This window comes from Vulpes vulpes, chromosome 7 (genome assembly GCF_048418805.1).
Source record: "Vulpes vulpes isolate BD-2025 chromosome 7, VulVul3, whole genome shotgun sequence".
NCBI lineage: Eukaryota > Metazoa > Chordata > Mammalia > Carnivora > Canidae > Vulpes > Vulpes vulpes.
The window spans coordinates 19,880,249-19,902,331 of NC_132786.1; the positions used below are offsets into that span (position 1 = coordinate 19,880,249).

The 22,083-nt window shown below is 56.9% G+C and overlaps 1 protein-coding gene and 1 long non-coding RNA gene across 6 annotated transcripts in view; one reads left to right on the plus strand and one right to left on the minus strand.

Annotated features, from left to right (window-relative positions):
- Positions 1-1,151: 1,151 nt before the first annotated feature.
- Positions 1,152-21,604, minus strand: WDR86 (WD repeat domain 86). 5 transcript variants are annotated; one of them, XM_072763153.1, is made up of 8 exons: positions 21,063-21,604; positions 12,140-12,281; positions 9,193-9,607; positions 6,144-6,226; positions 5,167-5,267; positions 4,484-4,619; positions 1,756-1,959; positions 1,152-1,611 (listed from the first exon to the last, which is right to left on the minus strand). In XM_072763153.1, the coding sequence occupies exons 1-8, from the start codon at positions 21,223-21,225 to the stop codon at positions 1,158-1,160; spliced, it is 1,698 nt and encodes a 565-aa protein (XP_072619254.1). In that variant the 5' UTR covers positions 21,226-21,604; the 3' UTR covers positions 1,152-1,157. The 5 variants fall into 5 exon arrangements, with proteins under 5 accessions (XP_072619254.1, XP_072619255.1, XP_072619257.1 ...); XM_072763154.1 differs by having other exon boundaries at positions 1,756-1,859; positions 21,063-21,474; XM_072763156.1 differs by lacking the exons at positions 5,167-5,267; positions 6,144-6,226 and having other exon boundaries at positions 1,756-1,859; positions 21,063-21,474.
- The window catches only part of LOC140599644 (uncharacterized), a 31,125-nt gene continuing 29,362 nt past the window's right edge, over positions 20,321-22,083 (plus strand). Inside the window, exon 1 of the long non-coding RNA XR_012002507.1 lies at positions 20,321-20,385. This is a non-coding gene — a long non-coding RNA (uncharacterized lncRNA). The remainder of the gene's footprint in view (positions 20,386-22,083) is intronic.

Genomic DNA, 22,083 nt, shown 5'->3' on the forward strand with positions numbered 1-22,083 from the left:
GAGAACAAACTTGCAGCAGCTCCTGTTTTATGATCCGCACCCGGGGTTGCTTCCCTGGATGGATTGTTGCCCGTGTGTTTTATTCTCTGTTGTGGTTGGATAAGATGGGGGATCTGGGGTGACAAACGAGCAAAAGCTGCAGGGCAGGAACGTGACATCGGCTGTGAACAGCAATAGCGTCTGGTACTCCAGCTGCCTGCCTGTCAGCAACGTGGAAATCCTAGCAGGCTGCTCAGGGTGGGCCCTCTGCCTGCCCTCCCTGAAATGCACCTCAGCTCCCAGGATGCCCCTTCGGTAGGCGGCATGACCCCGGAGGGCCACCAGGTAGTGAGTCCCCCCCCCCCCCCGCCCCTCGCCAGCAGTGCTCGGCCTGTGCGTTTTGAGTCCCACCCAAAGAATGCAGAGCGATGCTGCTGCATGTGGTTGTCACCGGCAAGCCTGTTTTCCTGGGGAGACGGACACCCGGGTTCCCGGGGCTTGGGGGCGTGGCCTGGAGGACAGTCGCAGAGGTACCCGACCCTTCCTACTGCCCCAGGTGTCAATCCCGTACCTATCAGTGGGCCTGAGGGAGAGGGAGCCACCAGTCAGGGCTGGACCTGGCTGCCCCGGGAGCACAGGCCCTACAGCGCGTCTTGCTGGTGAAACAGCTCTTGGATTAGCGCCGTGGACAGCCTGCTCCTCCGCCTCGGGGCCCCGCGAGACGCTGAGCTCAACCGCAGGCGCGGCCAGCAGCTTCTGGGCACCGCCAGCAGCCAGGGCTGCCAGAGCGCCCCCTTCAGGTGATGGGGCAGCCGGGGGCGGCTCTCCTCGGGGCCTGGCCCCTGGGGCTCCTGCGGGATGTCCCGCGCCTCCACCCCGCCCCCGGGCCGGCTCCTGCACACCCGGACCCCAGGGCAGCGCCCTCCTCCACTCATGCAGACCCGGGGGCTCCCAGCAGGGCCCACGGATCCCCGCAGCCACCCGGACAGGCCGCAGGGCCGGTTCCTTGCTCCCGGGCCTCTCCCCACGCGAGTGCCGCGGTGGGGGTGACGGGGCCGCAGCCCCCCTGCACCCCGGGGAGGGGCAGGCCCCCCGGGGGTGAGGCCCCGGGCGCGGGAACCCCTCCTCCCTCGGGAGGAAGCTGAGCGTGGGCAGAACAAAAGACACAGTCAGAGCGCTTAGAAGGACGTGTATTTCAGTTCCTCCCCAGTGTCCTCGGGACAATCTGCCAAACTAGTGACAATCGCGGCTCGAGGGTTTTTGAGGGAATCCACCCCGCCCCGGTTCCCCTCAGGGCAGGCTTGGCTCCTGGGGCCCCCAGGCTCGGGGGTGAGGGGCCGCTGACCCCGGGTGGGGAGGGTCCCGCGGCGCCAGGTGCAGACCCGAGTGCGGGGATGCTCGCTGGTGGGGGGGGGGGGGGGGCGCGGTCCCCGAGGGCGAGCGCGGGCGGCGGCGTCCCGGGGCTCAGGCCGGCTGCAGGGGCGCGGCGCAGCCCACCTTGTTGCTGAACAGGCGGGAGCGGCTACGCGCGGGGGCGGCGGGGCGCGGCGGCGGGGCGCACGGGAGGCCGCGCACGTCCCAGAGGCGCAGCGCGCCATCGTGCGAGGCCGTGTAGAGCACCTGCTCGTGCACCTGCGGGGCGGGGCGGGGCGGGGCGGCGCGTGGGCGGCGCTGCGGGGGCGCCCGGGCCGCCCTCCGGGGCAGCGAGCTCGGGTGCTGGGGGCGGCCTTCCTCTCCCCGCCGGGGCAGAGTCCGGGAGCGGGCGGGAGCGCCTACCTGGATGCAGTTGATGACGAAGGCGTGGCCGCGGAACACCCTCTGCAGCGCTCCAGACTGGGCGTCGAAGGCGCGCGCGCGGGCGTCCCCGCTGCCCGTGAACACTGCGGACACAGGGCGCCGCTGGGCCTCCAGCCCGAGAGCCCCCGCCTTCCCCAGGAAGCCGGGGGTGGGGGGTTGGGGGGCCCCAGGCCCGGAGGCGACCTGGAGGCGGGGAGGTCCTAAGGCCCAGCTAGGGACTAGCTGGAGCCCCTTGCAAGGAAGGAGGCGGCACCTGCATTCTCCTACCGGGAGCCCGGGAACTGAGGGGGGTCCACACCCTCCCCGAGCTCTGCAAACAGCTCTGCAGGACTGCCTGGCTTCCCTGCTCTAAATCCCCTGCCTTGGGGGGAAGGTCACGCACCCCCCATCATCTGAGCAGCCCACTGGGGCAAGGACCACCCAGAAAGTCGTTCCTCTCCCTCCTCAGTAATGAACTTGGCCCTCCAAACAGAGCCTAGACACTGTGTTGGCTAGCTCACAGGGGAGGGCCCTGGAATTCGGCTGTCCTGGGGCCTTTTCGTACTTGAGAACTCAGTCCAAGAGTTCTGACTCCAGGGAGCACCCGAATCACCTGGAGGGCTGGTGAAGGCAGATTGCGGGGCCCACCTGAGTTTCTGTCTCAGGAGGCCTGGGGTGGGGCCTGAGAACCTGCATGCCTAACCAGTTCCAGGTGATGAGGATGCTGCTGGTCAGGAACCACAATGAGAACACTGACCAGAAGAACTCCCTTGTTTCCATATTGTCTTAGCCCGGGTTCTCCCAGAAGCTGACCCTGACACTGGGATTTGGGTGCAAACACTTCATTTGGCAGGGCATTCCATTAAGTGGGGAGAGAAACAGAAAGAAGGATGCCCATTCAGGTGGCTGCAGGTGGCCCCTGGGAGAGGGTGCAGACCAGGTCTCAGAGCTGTGCCCCTGGGGTGGGGGGGTGCATGTCATTGGTTGAGGGCCTCTCTTGTGGGTGTCAGCTCCTAGCCATCCTCTGACCTGCTCCTCACAGGAAAACACTCTAGGGCAGAGGACCTTAGGTTCAGCAGAAAGAAGTGCTCCACGTGTGGTACCCACAGCATCTGCTATGCCCACTCAGCAGCCCAAGCAAGCCATGGGGGATTCTTAGGCTCGGGGATCTATCTCTTCCTTATCCCCACTTACTGTTTCACCTGCCTATTTCAGTCTTGCTGCTAAGAGGGGAAGTTTCATTCCTGGGTCTCTTCTGTTCCTTTCCTGCTTCCCCTGCCCCCCACCCAGTGTGGCTGCTGGGTGTCCTGTGGGTGGGAAGAGGGTCAGGAATTAAGTCTGAGCCACCTACAGCCTGTTGGCAAAGACCCTGGACCAATTTCCTTTAATACCAGGTAAGGTCCATCCCAGCTGCTGCCAAGGGGAGGCGCTCTGGGTGGCTTTAATCTTTTTAATTTAGAGGCCCTGACTTGGGAGCAGAGCTGTGATCACACTTACAGGCTTGGACACAGGAAGAAGGAAAAAATAATTTTCCCGTGTCAGACACCTAAATCTCAAGGGTATCTCGGGCTCTATTTTCAGAGATCCACATTCTATCTTCATCTAACACCTGTGCTGTGAAGTCAACTTCAAGTTTCTGCTGTGACTCCCCCTACCCATCTGCCCCCTCAGTGTGTGTGTGTGAAAACGGGGAAGAGGGGGATCTGATGACAGAACATAATGCTGGGGATTGTTCTGGGAAAGAGATTTCAGGAACCTGGGAGCCTTGCTCCCATGTAGGTGTGGAGGTAGCGGGGGTGCTTTCTGGATCACTGGGTGTGTCTGGGGTGTGAACATGTGCCAAGTCTGCAGGACAGAGCCAGCAAAGCTCAGATGTGTCAGTTTGACACCTGTGGGACCGACAGCTCATTGCCTACCCAATAAGCCATTCTGCCCTTCTTTCTTCCGAAGCAACCCCATTAATTCTGGCAGCAATAGCTCCAGATAAGAGATTTTATTATTCGGTCTCTCTTGCAGACAGTGGTCAAAGAGATATATGCCAGGTCTGTGGGTAGGGCTTCCAAGAAAGATCTTTAAAGGGACCCACTCAGCTAAGAGATGCATCCTTTTGCCCTTCTGTCATCTTCCTATCTGCCTAAAACTTGACATGATGGCTGGAGCTCCAGCAGCTATCTTAAACTATGAGGCCCCCTAACAGATATAAGATATGTGCTAAGAGTGATAAAGCAAAATGATCAAAGGAAACTGGGTGCCTGATAACTTTGTGGAGCTATCCATTCCCACCTACACTGCCAGCCTCTGAAATTCTATGTGAGAAAAATAAACCATTATTTCATTTAAAGCACAGTTAATCTGGGCTTTCTCTTATTTATAGTCAAACCTAATGCCAGGTGAAGCCAAACCTACCTGGCCCTCAAGTCTGGCTGGAGTAAGTGGTGTCATAGTCTCATTTCGAGAATTAGAGACCTTCACCTTAGGGCTTCTGAACATTCAGGCTGCTGCTTGTTCTTGGGTGAAGCTGGAGAGGAATCCCCCCACCCTTATTTGGGCCTTCTTTACAGGTGCCCGGGGGAGACATGGCTGCTGACCACCCAGAATGGCCGCTGAGGCTCAGGAGGGAGCAGCTGAGTAAGAAGTAGAGCAGAGAGGCCCTGAGTGCAGGGGATTTGGGGGTGTGGTCAAGGCATGAAGGGCACAAGTTGGGGCAACGGGGACAGGAGTCACTTACAGGTGCCTGCGTGGTATTTGAGGGCGCTCACGCTGTGTCTGTGGGCCGCAAACGTGCGCACGCGCTCGCCCGTGTCTGCCAGCCAGCACTTGACCGTCCTGTCGGCGCTGCCCGAGTACACGTGCCGGTTGACGAGCTGGGGGAGGAGGAAGGAGGGTGGGAGCCGGACCCCTCCGTACTGGGGCAGCAGCAGGGGACGCGGAGCCCCCTAGGGGAGGGGCATGTGTGGGTCCCACTGGAAAGTGTGGATGAGCAGGAAATGACCCTGCCTGTGGGGAACCACCCACTGCCACTCCAGCACCCAGGGATCTTGTCACTTTGCCCTTGGCTGAGTCACTGACTCTGCTCCTCCACTGCTTCCCCGGTAGAGGAGCATCCTGCCAGTGCCTTCTCGTGGGGGGTACAGAGAAGGCCTGTAGGGCGCTCAACACGCTAAGGGCAAGGACCACAGAATGTTCGCCGGGGCCGTTACTGTTGTCAGGTGTCTCTCGTTAGCAGTCCCTACTGAAGAAAAGTCCGTGCCTGGAAAGGTTAACGTGAATCCACCTGTAGCTATGGCCAAGCCGCACCTGGTGTTCTCTCCTATTGACACAGCTGATGAAAGGGCTCCCAGGGCAAGGCTTTCACTCTGAACGTTTTCCCGCAGAAGAGCAGATAAGGAAAAAGAAAGGTCTAGAAGTAACCTGAGTGGCTGCAGTGTGTCTGAGGTAGATCTTTGCTAGGACCAGAGCTGGACACCCAGTGGCTGTTGTCGGGTCCTGAAGCTCCTGCTCCCAGGGCTGCCCTGGTGGGGAGGGAGGAGCCCTAGAGACAGGCTCCCCCACTTCCCACCTGCCCCAGCTGACCAGAGTGGCATTCACACACCCCTGCTCGGTGTCGCAGGAGGTAAAGAAGAGGCCTGGGAGAGAAGGGATGGGGTTTGCGAGGCCCCTCACACGAGCACCCCTTGCCAAGATAGTGTCCCAGCCCAAGGGAAGTGCAGAGACCATTAAAATAATTCTGCAGATTCCTCTAGACAAAACCACATGTAGCCAAGAGTGCCCCCACCCAGCAGCTCTGGTTAGCAGTGATGCAGAGGAGAACCAAAAGTTGGGTGAGGAGGGCGGCTGTAAGCCCCAGAGAGAGCCGTCCATGCCAGACCTTGGAGGCTCAGGAAAGAGGAGGCCCTTCTCCTGGGGCAGCGGGCAGCAGGCCTGGAGCAAGTACAGGCTGGCCACCGGCATCCCTCATGTGTCCCATGCCCTCTTAGCTTGAGCACACACCTGCCCAGCTACAGCCACACTCTGGGCTCCTTGCCACTCCAGTCCCCACAGCTGATCCAGTTTCCCCAGATAATTTCCCAGTTTAAATCCCAGAGGACAGGACTCTGACTGGTCCGGATTGTATTTCCACCCCAGCCACAGCACAGGTCAGACTTGGCTTTGGGCCGTTCACTATGGCAGAGGCGATGGGATCTCCAGGAACACGTCCGGCCTCCTGGAGGAGAGGCTGCGGGTGGTTCCCCACAGACAAGAAGGGGCGTAGAGACATGGCCAACAGTCTCCCAGGCCCGGCCCTGAGGTCCTGAAGGCTTACAGCTGGCTCCAGCCAACACAGCCTGACTTCTGGCCCCTCTTATTGGTAGCCCCTGCCCTAGAACAGAGCAGGTGTGGACGTGTACCTGCATGCCCAAGGGGCTCCGGCAGGGTCCAGGCCATCACTCGGTCTTCTTGCTATCTGCATCACACTCCCAGAGCTTGGTTCCTGGGCCATCAACAAGGGTAGGGGCAGGAAAGCCAGAGGATCTCCCCAAGCCCACTTGGCCCTGTCAGCCTGAGGCCAGAGCCGGTATGTTGCCCTGCTTCTCACTGTCCCCCAAAGCCCTGGGGACATGCCATCCTCCTCGGGCTTCTCACAAGTCCTCTCTGCCCAAAGAAGCACCCCCATGCTAATCCCACCACTCCTTTGTGGGCAAGCCACCCTGGGATCTCTCCTCCTGCTGCCCCTAGCGCGTGTCTGCCCCAGGCCCCAGTGTGTCCTGACCATCCCCATTGACTGTCACTCCAGACAAAGCCCCAGGCCTCCAGGAGCCACAAGACTCACGAACCTCAAATAAAGGGAGCTGGCGTGTGTAGCCTGTGGGATGGAAGCCTCTGTGGGACCCTGGGCTACGCAGCCTCTGCAACCCTGTACCCCTCAGCGCACGCAACAGAAGCGCTGAGCTTCCATGGCTGCTGTGGCAGAGGGATGATGCCTCCTGCTCCCCATGCAGCGTGTCCCAACAATGTGGTGCCTGTCACACTGTGTTTAAAAGTGACCAAGCAAAAAAAAAAAAGTGACCAAGCCGCACAGCTTCAAAGTACAAATCATGAGTCCAGAGGCCAAGGAAATGCTCCAAGCGTGTTGTCCTTGGCTGCCTAAGACCTCACTGTTCGCTTTGGCTGCTTTCCTGAGAGGACATCCACGGGGAACAGCCGGGCAGCTTGGGGAGGCCAGAGGAGGCCCGAGGCACAAGGGGAAGCAGACAGACCCTGACGGGGGCATGTCACAAAGGACAGGCCCTGCAGTTCTGAGGGATGGGGCTCGAGGGCCATCTCCCTGTATGTGACCCCTCCAAGTAGATGGCAGGATGAGGCAGACAGGCCTGGGGCTCTGCTGTGGAGGCCCCTGGGGCGCAGGCTTCTCCCCCCTCCACTCACAGCAGCAGATGCACTTGGGCAGGGAAGGAGAGAAGCTGCAGGGCCAGGCTGCAGAGCACAGCTGGGCCCTGGACATCCCACCTCTGGAGTAAAACAGCCAGAAGAGAGGCTCCCCAACTCCAGCAAAGTACAGGCCCCGTCACACCTTTATAAGCTGCCGGCTACATGTTCAGTCCTGGGTTCCTATCTGTGTCTGCCCCGTACCAGCTGTGAGACCTTGGACAAGTTGCTTACCCTCTCTGATCCTATCTTCTCATGTGTAAAATGAGAAAATATAAGCAGTGGCAGCACATCCGCTAGATGCCCAACAATAAGAGCACAAGCTCACAGGCTCCAAGAGCAAGCCATGCCCCCGGCTCTGGGCCACGTCCACCGCTAGCTCATCAAGCCCTCACAACCACCAGGGATGGGCACGATGTCACGCTCATAATCCCTGATCCAAAATCTTGGGGCCAGACATATTCTAGGAGTTTTTGGATTTTTAGCAACATGCTCATGTTTCTACAGCAAAGGAATGCATATTCCCAGGAAGTGGGGTAAAGTGAACTCCAACCAGCCTCCTATCTGTCCAGGCCAGGCTTTGCTGCCAAGCAAGTTTTAGTGCCAAATCTAAAAAATACACTTTATGTTTTGGAGCTTTTGGATTTAGGAATTATGGACCAGGGTTTCTAAATAAATATAATCCTCAAAAAAAATATAATCCTCACCTAACACTTTTAGAAACCAAGATTCCTATGTTGACAACAGCTTTAACCCTTGTATCTGTGAATGGGACTGTATATGGAGACAGGGTCTTTAAGGAGGTAGTTAAGTTACAGTGAGGTCATTAGGGTAGAACCTAATCCAATATGACTGTGGTCCTTATAAGAGGAGGACATTTGGGGGATCCCTGGGTGGCGCAGTGGTTTAGTGCCCGCCTTTGGCCCAGGGCGCGATCCTGGAGACCTGGGATCAAATCCCACGTCGGGCTCCCGGTGCATGGAGCCTGCTTCTCCCTCTGCCTATGTCTCGGCCTCTCTTTCTCTCTCTCTGTGTGACTATCATAAATAAATAAAAATTAAAAAAAAAAAAAAAGAAGAGGACATTTGAGGAGCACCTGGGTGGTTCAGCGGTTGAGCGTCTGCCTTCAGCTCAGGGCGTGATCCCAAGGTCCTGGGATCGAGTCCTGCATTGGGATTCCCACAGGGAGCCTGTTTCTCTCTCTGCCTATGTCTCTGCCTCTCTCTGTGTGTCTCTCATGGATAAATAAAATGTTTTTTTAAAAAAGGAGAAGAAGGGATCCCTGGGTGGCGCAGCGGTTTAGCGCCTGCCTTTGGCCCAGGGCGCGATCCTGGAGACCCAGGATCGAATCCCACGTCAGGCTCCCGGTGCATGGAGCCTGCTTCTCCCTCTGCCTGTGTCTCTGCCCCTCTCTCTCTCTCTCTCTCTGTGACTATTATAAATAAATAAAAATTAAAAAAATAAAAAATAAAAAAAAATAAAAAATAAAAAAGGAGAAGAAAACATTTGAGGGGCACCTGGATAGCAGAGTCGGTTAAACGTCTCCCTTCTGCTCAGATCAGGATCCTGGGGTCCTGGGATTGAGTCCCACACCAGGCTCCCTGCTAAGCAGAATCTTCTCCCTCTGCCCAACACTCGTGCTCTCTCTTGCTGTCTCTTTCTCTCTCTCAAATAAATAAAATCTTAGAAGAAAGAAGAAAGGAAGAAGAAGGAGGGAGTAAGGAGGAGGGAGGAAGAAGGAAGGAAGGAGAAGAAAAGAAGGAGAAAAAAAAAAGAGAAAGAGGAAGAGGAAGAAGAGGAAGAGGACATTTGGATGCAGAGGGAAGACCATGTGAGGACCCTGGGAGAAGACGTCCAGCTACAAGCCACCACCTTGGTCTTAGACTTCCAGCCTCCAGCATGATGAGACAATCCATCTCCATCGTGTAGGCCATCCCATCTGTGGTACTTATTACACAGCTCTAGCTAACTAGCACACCGGGTGGCCCAGCGGCCTTGCCGGCAGACAGGCAGGGGCTGGGCGGAGCTCACCTCCAGACAGATGACGGAGCCCTGGTGCTCCCTGAACACCCGCAGCTGCTCCCCACTCAGGATGTCCCAGGCACGGATGGTGGCGTCGGTGCTGCCAGTGAAGGCCGTGTGACTGGGCGTGTCCAGCACGAGGCAGAGCACGGCACCCGTGTGGCCCCGCAGCGTCTGGTGGCAGCAGCCACTGGCCACCTGCCATACCTTGGCCGTGCCATCCGTGCTGCCCGTCACCAGAAGCCCCCCAACCTCCTCGGCACAGGGAGCCCCAGGCAGGTCCCAGGGAGCAGAGTAGGCAAGGGTCAGCACGCAGTTGCGGTGGCCCCTGAACTCCTGGGACACCTGGCCCTTGTCCACACTCCAGGCTCGAGCTGTGCGGTCATAGGAGCTGCTGAAGAGCTGGTTGTTGGCGACCAGGATCCTGGTGGGAGGAGGGATAGGGCAGGGGTCAGACCACGCAGGGATGCCCAGCAGGCCATCTCAGGGTCCCTCTGCCCAGTGGCCTGTGTGTTCAGTGAGCCCAGAGAACTTCGTGTGGGAGGAGCAGACTTCGGTTCACACCCTGCCCCCCAGGACCCCAGAAGGCCTCGGGAGCAGCAAACATTTATGATTCTCAGATTCAGTTTAAGGGATGCTAAGAACCTCTCCCCAGAAATACACGTTTGTCTTCAGCCTAGAACTTTGCATAAGGTCAAAGGCTCGGTTCACACACCCTTATTAAGAAGCTTTGAGCACCCCCAGAGCTCCCTGCCGAGAGGAGCCTGCAAAGGGGAGCGGCAGAGGGAGGCAGCTGGATCAGGCGTGTGTCACAAGTGTGGGGACTGAGCAGTCAACACCCCGCACCTCAGCGTCGGAGGCATCTTGTGTTCCCTCTGCCTTGGAGCCTGGCACAGATGGGGGGAGACGCGGCCCTCCCGCCCACACTGCCCACGCCGCCGCCCCGGCCGGTGCTCACTTCCCACAGGTAATTAAGGAGGCCCACCCCCCGGCACATGCACGGTTCCTGACTCACTTCTTCCTCAACACCCAGGATGGATGGTTTTCATGATGTGCGTATGTCTAAGAGAAAGTGACACTGTGACACCATGTGGCACCGCAGGTGATGTACTGGGGGCCTGAATCCCGCCCGCTCTGGCCTGGCATGAGAAGGCATGGTCGGTGCCTCCCATCCAGAACTCACCCACTTGGCTGGACTCTGAAAACACAGGAGGAAGTGAATCCCCCCTTACCTCGGGGATGTGGCACATTCGTGGGCACAGTTACTTAGTGATGCAGGAAAGTTACTAAGTAATACAGAGCATCTCCCCGGAACTATCTGTTTAGGGCAGCAGCCCTTCAAGAGTGGTGTGTGTGAATGTGTGTGTGTACGTTCGTGTCTGAGTGCACATGGACCTGCGCTTATGTGTGTGAACGTGTGTGTTTATGGTGTGGGTGTGCCCAGGAGAGTATAACCCCAGCAGAGCATCATTCCCAGCCTTAACGTCCAGCTTTGAGGGGCGCCTCGGTGGCTCAGTGGGTTAAGCATCTGCCTTCGGTTCAGGCCATGATCTTAGGGTCCTGGGATCAAGCCCCACATCGGGCTCCCTGCTCAGCAGGAGCCTGCTTCCCCGTCTCCCTCTGCCTGCTGCTCCCCCTGCTTGTGCTTTCTCTCTGCCAAATAAATAAATAAAACCAAAAAAAAAAAAAAGAAAAAAGGTCCAGCTTTGCTTTTGAGGAGCAGCTGACGGATACAAGGTACAAGCTGAGGGCAGGCCGGTCACCTGAGATGTGGCCTCTCCCACCTGCCCCAGCCTTGTAACAGGAGACTCCCAGGCACCTACACTCTTTGACCTCAAGGAAGGATGTCGGGATACGACCAGCAGGACATGTGTCCTCCCTGACCCCCTCGTCCTGCTCTGGCTCAGGAAGCAGGGGCCTCGCTCAGCAGCTGGCAGGTGACCTTGCCCACTCATGGCCATCCTGAGCCAGCACAATTCATCTCAGGGACACCTCTCTGCCGAGAGACGTGACCCAGCTCCGGCCCTGCCGGTACGCGGCTCTTCCGGCAGGCAGCTGGACTGCCAGCCAGTCAGTGGTGGGTCTGGCACCCCCACTGCCACCCACCGAGCACTGAACTACCCCGCCAGTCGCTTCCCACTCGACCCAGGCCTGCGCAGAGCTCATGCTGGCAGTGTCCCTCGTGGCTGTGAACAGTTCCCCATCCCCACCCACCCGGCCCCGACCCCTCCAAACGCCCACCTGCACCTGGCCTTCTTCTGACTGCCTCGGTGCACCCCCAAGCACCCCCCAAACCCCGTCAGTGAGGCCTGGAGGGCCCGCGGGCAGGTGCCCAGACCCCTGCTTATCCAGGACACTCCCTCGGGAGTTTAAGACGGCCACCACAAGTTACATAAATAGTGTCAAATTGATCTGATCAGCAGAGGAATGTTCATGGCTCAGCTCAGACCCAAATTCAATAAAGAAAGGAAAAATTCAAACCTCCTCGAGAAGGAGGAGGTGGGGATTTCAACAACACGGGAAGGAGAGATTTAAAAATACTCTTGACTCCATCTTCAGCACAATCCCCGTTTTGCTCCAAAACAAGCCCCTGGTCTACCATCAGGTACCAATTAAACCACTTCCTTTGGAATGCAGGAGCTGTGGCCTCCAGCACCTCTCCCTGTGCCCAGCAGTGGGCAGCGCACACCCGGGCACCCCGGGGGGCCGTCCAGGCACAAGCCTCCCTTCCCCCACTGAGGCCTCCCAAACCCCCACATGCAGCCCTGGGCAGTCAGCCCCCTGTCGTGCCTGGAAACGCTGGCATCCTGGGCCTTCCAGGGCTACATGCTATGCTCCCCATGATCTCCACACGCGCCCGCACGTAGGTGCTTCCCCACGGAAGCTAAGTTCCCCCAGGGCAGGGGCCACATGGCCTACATCTCTGTCCCCTGCCCCCTACCCCAGCCACCCTGACCTGTTCACAATTGATGTGTGTCCTCGGAACACCTGTAGGCACTGCCCGGTCCGCACGTCCCACTTCCTGATGGTGCAGTCAGCACTGCACGTGAAGGCAGCTTCGTCCTCCAGCTGGCAGAAGGTCACGTAGCTCTCATGCCCTGTGGACAAGGGGAGGCGTGAGTGTGCCAGGGCACAGCAGGGAAGAAAGCCAGCGCGGGAAGTGTTTGAGACGAGTCCAGGCCCACTAGCCCTTTGAGGGGACGATTTCAATCTGGGAGTCTCAGGAGCTATGGGAGGAAATGCTGGATGGTGGCTGTTCTTACATTTGGGGAAGGACACTGGTCCTAAAGGAATCAGGTCCTAGTTCTTGGAAACTAGAAATGTTACTTCACTAGGGAAAAAAGATATATTTGCAGATGTCATTAAGGATTTTGAGATGGGGAGAGTGTCCTGGGTGATGGCCAGGAATGGCAGCACAAGAGTCTCTGAAGGAAGGGGCAGAGGGAGATGTGAGGATGTAGAGAAAAGATGCTGTGGAGACAGGGCAATGACCTGAAGGTGTCCCTGAGATGAATGATGTGCCCACAACCAAGGAGCGCCAGCCACTGCCAGAACCTGAGGAGGCAGCTGGTTCTCCTCCACAGGTTTCAGAGGGAGTACAGGCCTGCCAACACTTTGATTTGGGCCCACTGACACTGACTTTGGATTTCTGGCCTCCAGAACTGTGCCAGAATAAACTTCTGCTTTAAGGCACCCAGTGAGATCGCTGGTCACAGCGGCCACCGGAAACTAATCTAGAAACAGGGATGATTAAGACACTTTCCCGGGACACCTGGGTGCCTGAGTGGTTGAGCATCTGCTTTGGGCTCAGGGCGTGACCCTGTGCTCCTGGGATTGAGTCCCGCATCGGACTCCCTGTGGGGAGTCTGCTTCTCCCTCTGCCTGTGTCTATGCCTCTCTCTCTGTCTCTCTCATGCATAAATAAATAAAATCTTAAAACAACAACAACAACAACAACATTCCCTGCCTTCAGAGAGCATGAGCCTGAGCCTGGAAGGAGAGAGTCAGCCAACATGACACATCGGGGGTCAGCAGAGGAGAAGCCCTGGTGCTATAGAGCAGGAAGGGTGGGGAGGAGAGAAGAGCATTCTGGGAAAGAAAATAGCACCCACCAAAACAGGAGGGGGCCCTTGGGGCAGAATTTTGGTGCTTGGGAGAAATGGTGGGTAAGGCACAGAGCTGAGGGTGGATGTCCAGGACAGGGGGAGGCCACACACTCCATCAGCCCAGAATCTCAGACATGCGCACCTGCTCATCCACCACCTTGTTAGTGCGATGGTCAATGTTTTGACTATCGGCTTGGCTTTGGGATCAAGGGTTATGAAGCAGCCCCAGAAGCACTCAGGTCCCCAGTCATAGTACATGAGGGACATAGGACATCTTTACATAGTACATGAGGGACATCTTTACATAGGACATGAGGGCCTGTCCTTCATGTAAAGATGGCTCCACCTCAGGGGCACCTGCCTGGCTCAGTCAGTGCAGCATGTGACTCTTGATCTTGGTGTTGTGAGTTGGAGCCCCACCTTGGGTATACAGTTTACTTAAAAAACAACAAAATCCTTTAACGTCCCTCGTGATAAAATCTAAATCTATTTAGAATCTAAAATCAGAATTTATGGGCAGCCCCGGTGGTTTAGCGCCACCTGCAGCCCAGGGCGTGATCCTGGAGACCCTGGATCGAGTCCCATGTCAGGCTCTCTGTATGATGCCTCTTCTCCCTCTGCCTGTGTCTCTGCCTCCCTCTCTCTCTCTGTCTCTGTGAATAAATAAATAAAATCTTAAAAAAAATAAAATCAGAATTTATGGGTTAGACATATACCCCTATATGCAAAGATTATCTATGCTTATATCTATTTCTATACCTATATATACTCATATATATATATATATTTTTTTTAAATGTGTTTATCCATGAGAGACACAGAGGAAGAAGCAGAGACACAGGCAGAGGGAGAAGCAGGCTCCATGCAGGGAGCCCGATGTGGGATTCGATCCCAGGACCCCGAGGTCATGACCTGAGCCAAAGGCAGATGCTCATCCACTGAGCCACCCAGGTGCCCCTATACTCATATATTTTTAAAAAATGTTTACACCTTGGATATCAACTCTTTTTTTTTTTTCTCTCTCTCTCTCTCCAAAGATTTTATTTATCTATTTGAGAGAGAAAGCATGAGCAAGGAGAGGGGCAGAGGGAGGACCAGACTCCCTGCTGAGCAGGGCACCCAATGCAGGGCTCAATCCCGGGACTCTGGGATCACAATCTGAGCCGAAAGCAGATGCTTCACTGACTGAGCCACCCAGGCAACCCCGGGTAACAACTCTTGATAGCAAACTGAAGCTGAGTATATTTGAAGAGAATCCAGGGGTCGGAAAATCAATTGAATCAAAGGAACGTTATACCTAAGATCCATTTCATGGATGAGGAAATTGATAAATTTAAATATTTACACGTGTGGGAAATAATTATGTTAAAGACTGCGACTGATTTTCTAAATTCCATCTAGATGCCTGGTATCAGACAGACAAGGATTTAAAATCTTCTGGGCAGTTTCAAGCTGATGTGCTCTGTTCAGCCCCAGCGATTTAGCTCAGTTACTCTTGGAAGAACCCAACTCCCTGGGTTCTAAGAAACAGATTTTAAAAAAAAAAAAAAGAAGAAGAAGGAAGGAAGGAAGGCATGTTTTCAGTCTTCTTGGATAGCATGTACCAGGCCTCTAAGAAAACAACGTTTGTGTGAAGGAAGTAAACAGTTGAAGACGAAGCAGATTACGTTTCCTTAAAATGCACGTCAGTCTAAAAGTCGAGGGCAAAATGTGTCTGGCAAAACACAGCCCAGCTTTTTGCCAACCTCAAAATGTTTATAAAATATTTGAAGATTGTCAACAAACTTTCCCTGAAACCAGAGCTGCTGCGGGGAGGGCTCAGCGCCGTCTAAGGAGCCACCTGGCTTCCCGGGCTGGCTGGAAGGCAGCCCGGCGCCCCGAGGGCAGTTGGGTGTGGGCGAGCCGGCCCTGCACACGCACCCCGCAGTCCTCCTCGGACCCCGTGCGGTCCGACGCCAACCACACCAGGAGAGGCTTCCGCAGGGGCATCGGCCCCATTCTGGCCGGTTTCGACAGCATCTGACAGCAGGAAGGCAGAGTGCCAAGTGTTCATAGGCCAAGACAAGCACTGGAAAACTGTGTGGCGAGTAAGCCATGGCACCCCTACTCAGTGAAGCCACGGCCACTAAACCAGGATGTGGAAGATCATGAGTTGGGTGACCAATTATATGACCCATGGGAGTAGGAAGAAAAAAGGGATATACAGTAAAAATATAAATGCCTATGCGGGGGCCTGGAGGGCGCAGCTGGTTAAGGGGCTGGCTTGGTATCTGCTCAGGTTGTGATCTCGGGATCACTGGGCTCTGATTAGTGCAGAGTCTGCTTGAGATTCTCTCTCCCTGTCCCGCTGCCCCTCCCCGCTCTCAAACAAATAAATCAATCTTTAAAAAATATATAAATACCTATAAACAAAGACTTTAAGAAAAGAATCAATAATGAAAATAATTTTTTCAACGTTAAAAATAAAAAGCTCGGGATCCCTGGGTGGCTCAATGGCTTAGCGCCTGCCTTTGACCCAGGGTGTGATCCTGGAGTCCTGGGGTCAAGTCCCACATCAGGCTCCCTGCATGCAGCCTACTTCTCCCTCTGCCTGTGTCTCTGCCTCTCTCTCTCTGTGTCTCTCATGAATAAATAAATAAAGTCTTTAAAAAAAATTATTTAAAAAAAAAAAGCTCATCCCTGGAGCTAGGCCAGGCTGACCCTCTGCCCTCCTGGGGGCCTGGCCGTGGGCTGGCTGAGGCTCCCTGCAGCAGTCAAGGCCCTCCCAGGGACAAGCCCCTTCCTCGGCACGCCAGGCTCCTACTCCACGTCTGAAAACCCACACCGAAGGAGTCCCAGCTCAGAGCCCTGCCAGCAGAGGCTGCAGAGCGTGTCCCCGACTGCAACCCACAGACCATTTGACAAGGTCCACTGCCCCCAGCCTACAGGGTCACCCGGGGAGGGATGAGGAAGGCAGGAGGGAGAAGGGGGGGGGGGGCACTGCGTCTCCAGGGACCATAACGCCACTGGCGTGAGCCGCTGCAATTGTGTAGAATAAGCAAAAAAGCCAAACTAAAAATAAACATTTTTGAAGGGATAAAGAATGCAGATAAGATACAGTTATTATGTTCAAAAGGACAGGCTGAGGCTCAGGGTTCTCTGCCAAGGTAGTCGGCTCTCCCTGCCTCCCCAGCCGCACACCCTCAGACTCGCTGGGGGTTCCGAGTCGAAGGGCCCCGTGCACACGCAGGAGGGGCTGCCCGGGGTCTGCGGTGGCAGAGGTGGGCCGGTGTGGGCACCCAGCCAAGCTGGAACATTCATGCCTCCAACTTGGCCTGGAGAGAGCGGCCTCCCTTGCCTCTGCTGGCCCTGGCAGGTCTTCTGTCTGCCCCTCGGGGTCTCTCTCCTCTTCTGCAGCCTGCTCCCTGCAGCTCCTGGATCCCCCCTCACTGCCGGCAGGGTTCAGACAGCTGGGAGCCCAGCAGGAGACTTTAGGTCAGGATCTGCTGGCCCAGTTCCCCGGAGGAAGGCCTCTCCACACCCTCTCAGGGGCTGCAGGCCCCCACCCTGGCTTCTTCAGCTCCAGGAGTGTGGACAGCCCTGCAGGGACCAGCCCCATAGTACAGCGCTTCCCCTGTACTATGCCCACATTTTGCAAGCGTCTCTTTACTAAACTCTCCTTGAGCTGTTATTTGGGGGTGTCGTTCTGTTTCCTGCTAGGGCCTGCCTGATGGAGCCACCCCTCCGTGTGTCCTGTCAGCAAGCCAGAGCAGTGACAGCCACGAGTCCAGAGCACAGAAGGTGTGGTCGAAATAGACAGTGTCTGACGAAGCCACCAAAGTCTCGGCCTCGGGCCACCTGCCTCGAGCCCCCGGCCTGGGCAGGCTCATGCTCTGTCATGGTGCCACCGCAGGGCCTGGCCTTCCAGCCCAGCTCCTCTCGGCCCACACCCTCAACCCGCCTGCTCTCCTGCCTCCACCTGTGGCTCCTCACTCCACACCCACAGGGAGCTCACCACCCTCGGACGGTGCTGTCCGAAGAGCCCGAAGGATGAATTACCCTCCAGGGTTTCCTTCACATCTATGCTTAAGACAAACTGCTTTTCGATGGAATTTCTCCTGGGTTGGGACAAAGTTAACAATGATGTGTTTATGTCTGAGAGCCTTCCCTGTGCCCCCACATGCTCCTTCAGGAATATGCAGGAGATGATTCAGCAAGCCCACCTCTGGGTATCTATCTACACGAAGGATCTGCAAGCAGGGCCTGGAAGAGACGTTTACACGGAGTCGCATTTCTCACCACAGTCAAGTGGAAGCAACCCCAGTGTCCAGTGGCAGATGAGTGGGCATAAAAAATGCACACAACCAAACAGTGCTCAGCCTTCTGAAGGAAAGAAATCCTGACACAGGCTACAACCTGGGATGAACGTGGAGGACATCGTGCTAAGTGAAGTGAGCCAGTGACAGAAAGACAAACACTGCATGATTCCACTTGTACCAGGTCCCTGGAGCAGTCAGGTTCACAAAGGCAGGAAGCAGGATGGTAGGCGCCAGGGGCTGGTGGAGGGAGAAATGGGGTTCAGTTTGTTTTACAGGATGGAAAATTCTAGAGATGGATAGTGGTAATGGTGGTACATCATAAATGTTTAATATCTTGAAACTGTACACTTAAAAAACAATGGTTAAGAGGGTAAATTTGATGCTACATGTTTTCTATTAAGAGTTAAAAATTGTCCCCAGTCCCTTCCAGCCCCACCTAGCCCAAAAGGTGAACCCTGACTACCTGGGCTCACAGAGTTCCTGCTCATCTGAAGTTCAAGTGCACATGGTCCCTCAGTTTAGCCATCATTCTTTCCATCCAACCTGCAAATTCTCTGGGGCAGTATCTTTGCATCTAACACAGGCACCCAGGACAGTCAAGCCAGTAGCCAAGAGGGGCAAGGGCTCTGGAGCAGGAGGGAGGGGGCAGCCCCCCCTCCCCCAGTGCTGCTCTGCCTGTGTGAATGGCTCTGCCTGTGTAAACTCGGGAGGACTGGCTAGCCCTTTGGAGCCTCCAAAGGGGATAACCACGGCTGTGAGAAGCAAAAGGGGGAAGAGCTTTGGAGCCGGCCCGGTGCAGTGCCAAGGAGATGCTCTTACTCAGTCCAGGCTGGTGGATTGTGGGCCTGGAGGACCATGGTGGCCACTAATATGTGCCAGGAGCTATTTATTGACTGGCTTGCTCCTGCTCCCTCACAACCTCATCAGGCTAGATGACTATTTTATTGTCCCCCAATTCACAGATAAAGAAACTAAGGCATGAGAAGTTAAATAATGATGAGATTGGAGCCCAAGCAGCCCAGCTCCAGAGCCCAAGCTCTTGATGGCCCCTCCTGCTACCCGGAGGCAAAGTAACGGGTCATCCGGAAGGGCAGGCATCATCAGGCTTCCAGTAAATAGGAGTGTGCAGTTTGTTCACACAGAATTAAAAACAAACAGCACCCCCGTCATGCTAGAAGATGCTGTTGGAAGACGAGGATGCTCGTGGAACAGCCACAGTGGGTTGGAACCTTTGGGCTGGGCCCCTTACTACACGGGGACAGACCAGGACAGGGACTGCCATTTTGGGGCATGCTGCCTATCTCATTGACCCAGTGAAGTGCCCCCAAATGAATAGGCACCCAACAGATAAGAAGAAAAGAGAGGAAGGGGATAATTACATTCAATTCAATTCTTCCTTTTACAGAATAATTAGCAGTTAAGCCTACTTTCTCCTTTGGAGCTCACCAACTGCATCTGAAAGCCAATTCCAAGTACTGAAAAAGCAGAGCTGCTGCAGGAGGGAAGCTCGGGGCTATTAGAAGCCTACGGTCCAGAGACACCTGAGTGGCTCAGCGGTTGAGCACCTGCCCCTGGCTCAGGGCGTGATCCGCGGATCGAGTCCCACATCAAGCTCCCTGCCTGGAGCCTGCTTCTCCCTCTGCCTGTGTCTCTGCCCCTCTCTCTCTCTCCCCCTCTCCCTCTCATGAATAAATAAATAAAATCTTTTTTAAAATTTTATTTATTTATTCATGAGAGACACACAGAGAGAGAGGCAGAGACACAGGCAGAGGGAGAAGCAGGCTCCAGGCAGGGAGCCTGATGTGGGACTCGATACTGGGTCTCCAGGATCATGCCCTGGGCCGAAGGCAGCGCCAAACCACTGAGCCACCCAGGCTGCCCTACAGCTGGATTTTAAATTCTGGATGGATCTTAGAACTTCCGGTCTCAGTTCAGGGCCTGCCAATCTGTGTGACTTTGGGGGTGGCAGGAGGAATGTGTGTTAGTTTGTAACCGACTCTGCCTTATCCACCCTCACCCCCAAATAACAGGCAAGCCAAAATTCATCTCTTCTGGGCTTTGAAATATGTACCATAGCTGCTTTTAAAACCAATAGGGTCGGGATCCCTGGGTGGCGCAGCGGTTTGGCGCCTGCCTTTGGCCCAGGGCGGGATCCTGGAGACCAGGGATCGAATCCCACGTCGGGCTCCCGGTGCATGGAGCCTGCTTCTCCCCCTGCCTGTGTCTCTGTGTGTGTGTGTGTGTGTGTGTGTGTGTGTGTGTGTGTGTGACTATCATAAATAAATAAAAATTAAAAAAAAAAATAAAACCAATAGGGTCAAGGCACTCCTGGATGGCTCAGGGTTGAGCGCCTGCCTTCCACTCAAATGTGGTCCCAGGGTCCTGGGATGGAGTCCTGCATGGGGCTCCCTGCAGGAAGCCTACTTCTCCCTCTGCCTGTGTCTCTGCCTCTCTTTCATGAATAAATACATTAAAAATCTTTTAAAAATTAATAAAATAAAGCCAATAGTATCAGCCCACAGTGAAGCTGATTTGTATAACAGTGAAGCTAATTTGTACTCTCTGTGCCTACAGGAACTTGGAAGGCCCTGGGGAGGCCACCCAGGACTTGCTGATTATGGTGGAAAAAGAACAGGCAATGATAAATAACCACAGTGAAGAGAGTGTTGGGATTCGAGGGGCTGTATCTGCTGTTCAGGCGACAACAGGGGCAGAGCTAGAGAGGGGCCTCACAGTCCTGCAGTGTAGACATGTGACAGGGATGCAGGGTAAGAAGTACATCTGCCTCCAGCAACTAGGTACGTAAATATAGACCGATATGTGTGCATTTGTGAAACCTTTATAAAACAATATGTGCGCTGTATGTGTGCCTCCTGCCACTGCATCATGTTTCCAACTGCGTTAAATTGGTTTAACAACCCCCTTTTGAGAAACTTTGATCCATCCCTCTCCAGCACCCCTTCCAGTAGAAGAAACGAGGCTGCAGGGGCAGCAGAGTGGTCAGATGGGGAAGGGGGCGTTCAGATTCCAACTTTCCCCTCCCCACCGTCTGTGTGATCCCAGGCCACTTACTTCCTGCCTCAGTTTCCCTGTCTGCACGAGTGGGAGAACAGCAGTGTGAAGACTGCCCAAGGCAGTCTTAAGTGCTCAGTCCCGCGGGCACTTCCCAAGCCCTGGCGGTCACCACAGTGGCTCCTAGAGGAAACGCGCGGCCACAGGCCAGCGGGGAGTGAGAGACGGGGGAGGGCGCAGAGGTGCGATCCCGGTGGTCTGCTAAGGCCTTGGGGATGGAGAGGATTTTCCGCCCGAGGCTGACGGCTGAGGATAGACCCCGCGGCGGCCCCAGGGGGCTCGGCGGGTCGTCGGCGGGGCCGGGGCGAGCACCCCCGACGGGGGCCCGGCACAGCGGGGGCTGGGCTCTGGCTCTGGCTCTGGCTCTGGCTCTGGGCGGCGGGGACGGAGCGGGAGGGTGTACCTTGCAGGAGGGCGCAGCACTGGCCGTCCGCGGTGCTCCAGAGCCGGGCCGTGCCGTCCTCGCTGCCCGTCAGCAGGCGCTGCCCGTCCGGGCTCAGGCTGAGCCAGTTGATGCCGCCGCGGTGGTCGGCGCAGACCCTCAGGGCCGACCCTCCGCCCCCCATGCGGCCGGCCGGGCGGGAGACCACGAGATGCGCCCCGCTAGGGAGGGGCGCCCCGGCGTCCCGCGGCCATGGGCCTGGGGGGCGGGGGGGCACGGGCGCGGCGGCGGCGAGGCGGGGGCCCCGCTCCCTCCCGCAGCGGGGAGTCCCGGCCCCAGCGCGCCCGCCGCCGCCCCTCCCCGCCTTCCCCACCTGGGCGGGCCCCCTCGGAGCCCGGACGGCCGGGCGGGGGCGTCTCCCGCGCGCTGGAAGGCTCGGGCCTCCGCGGGGTGCGGCGGCGGGAGCGGGGGCCCGGGAAGCCGAGCGCCCCGCGCGCCCTCCCCGGCCGGCGCCGTGCGCTCGGGGCGGCGAGGGTGGAACAATACAGTCCGGCCAGGCTCCTCCTCAGAGACCACCCCCCAACCTGTCCCCTCCCACTCCTCCGGCCGGCGCCCCAGCCCCCACCCAGCTGCCCCCTTCCCCCGCCCCCACCCCCGCCCTCCCGACCCTCCTCCGCCGCGGCCCCAGCGCCCGCCCCGGGGACGCCGGGGACCGGGCCACGTGCGACTCCCCGGCTGCCCGGTGCGGGGACGTGGAGGTGGCCGCGGGGTCCCGTGGGGTGGGACGCGCACGCCCGGGAGCTCCCTCGGGCCAGCGGCTGCGCGCCACGACCGGGCGGGTCGGCCCCCGCCAGGCTCCCCAGCCCCAGGGACCCGCCGGGCAGGCGCCTTGGAGAGCGCCCCGCGTCCGCTCTCGCGGGGAAGCTACACGCACACCCCGAGTTCTAGGGAAGCTCCGCGAGGGGGGTGGCGGGCGGGCCCGGGAGAGCGGCGCGGAGGGACTTCCCGGGAAGGTCAGGTCACCCCAGGGCGCGGCCGCGGG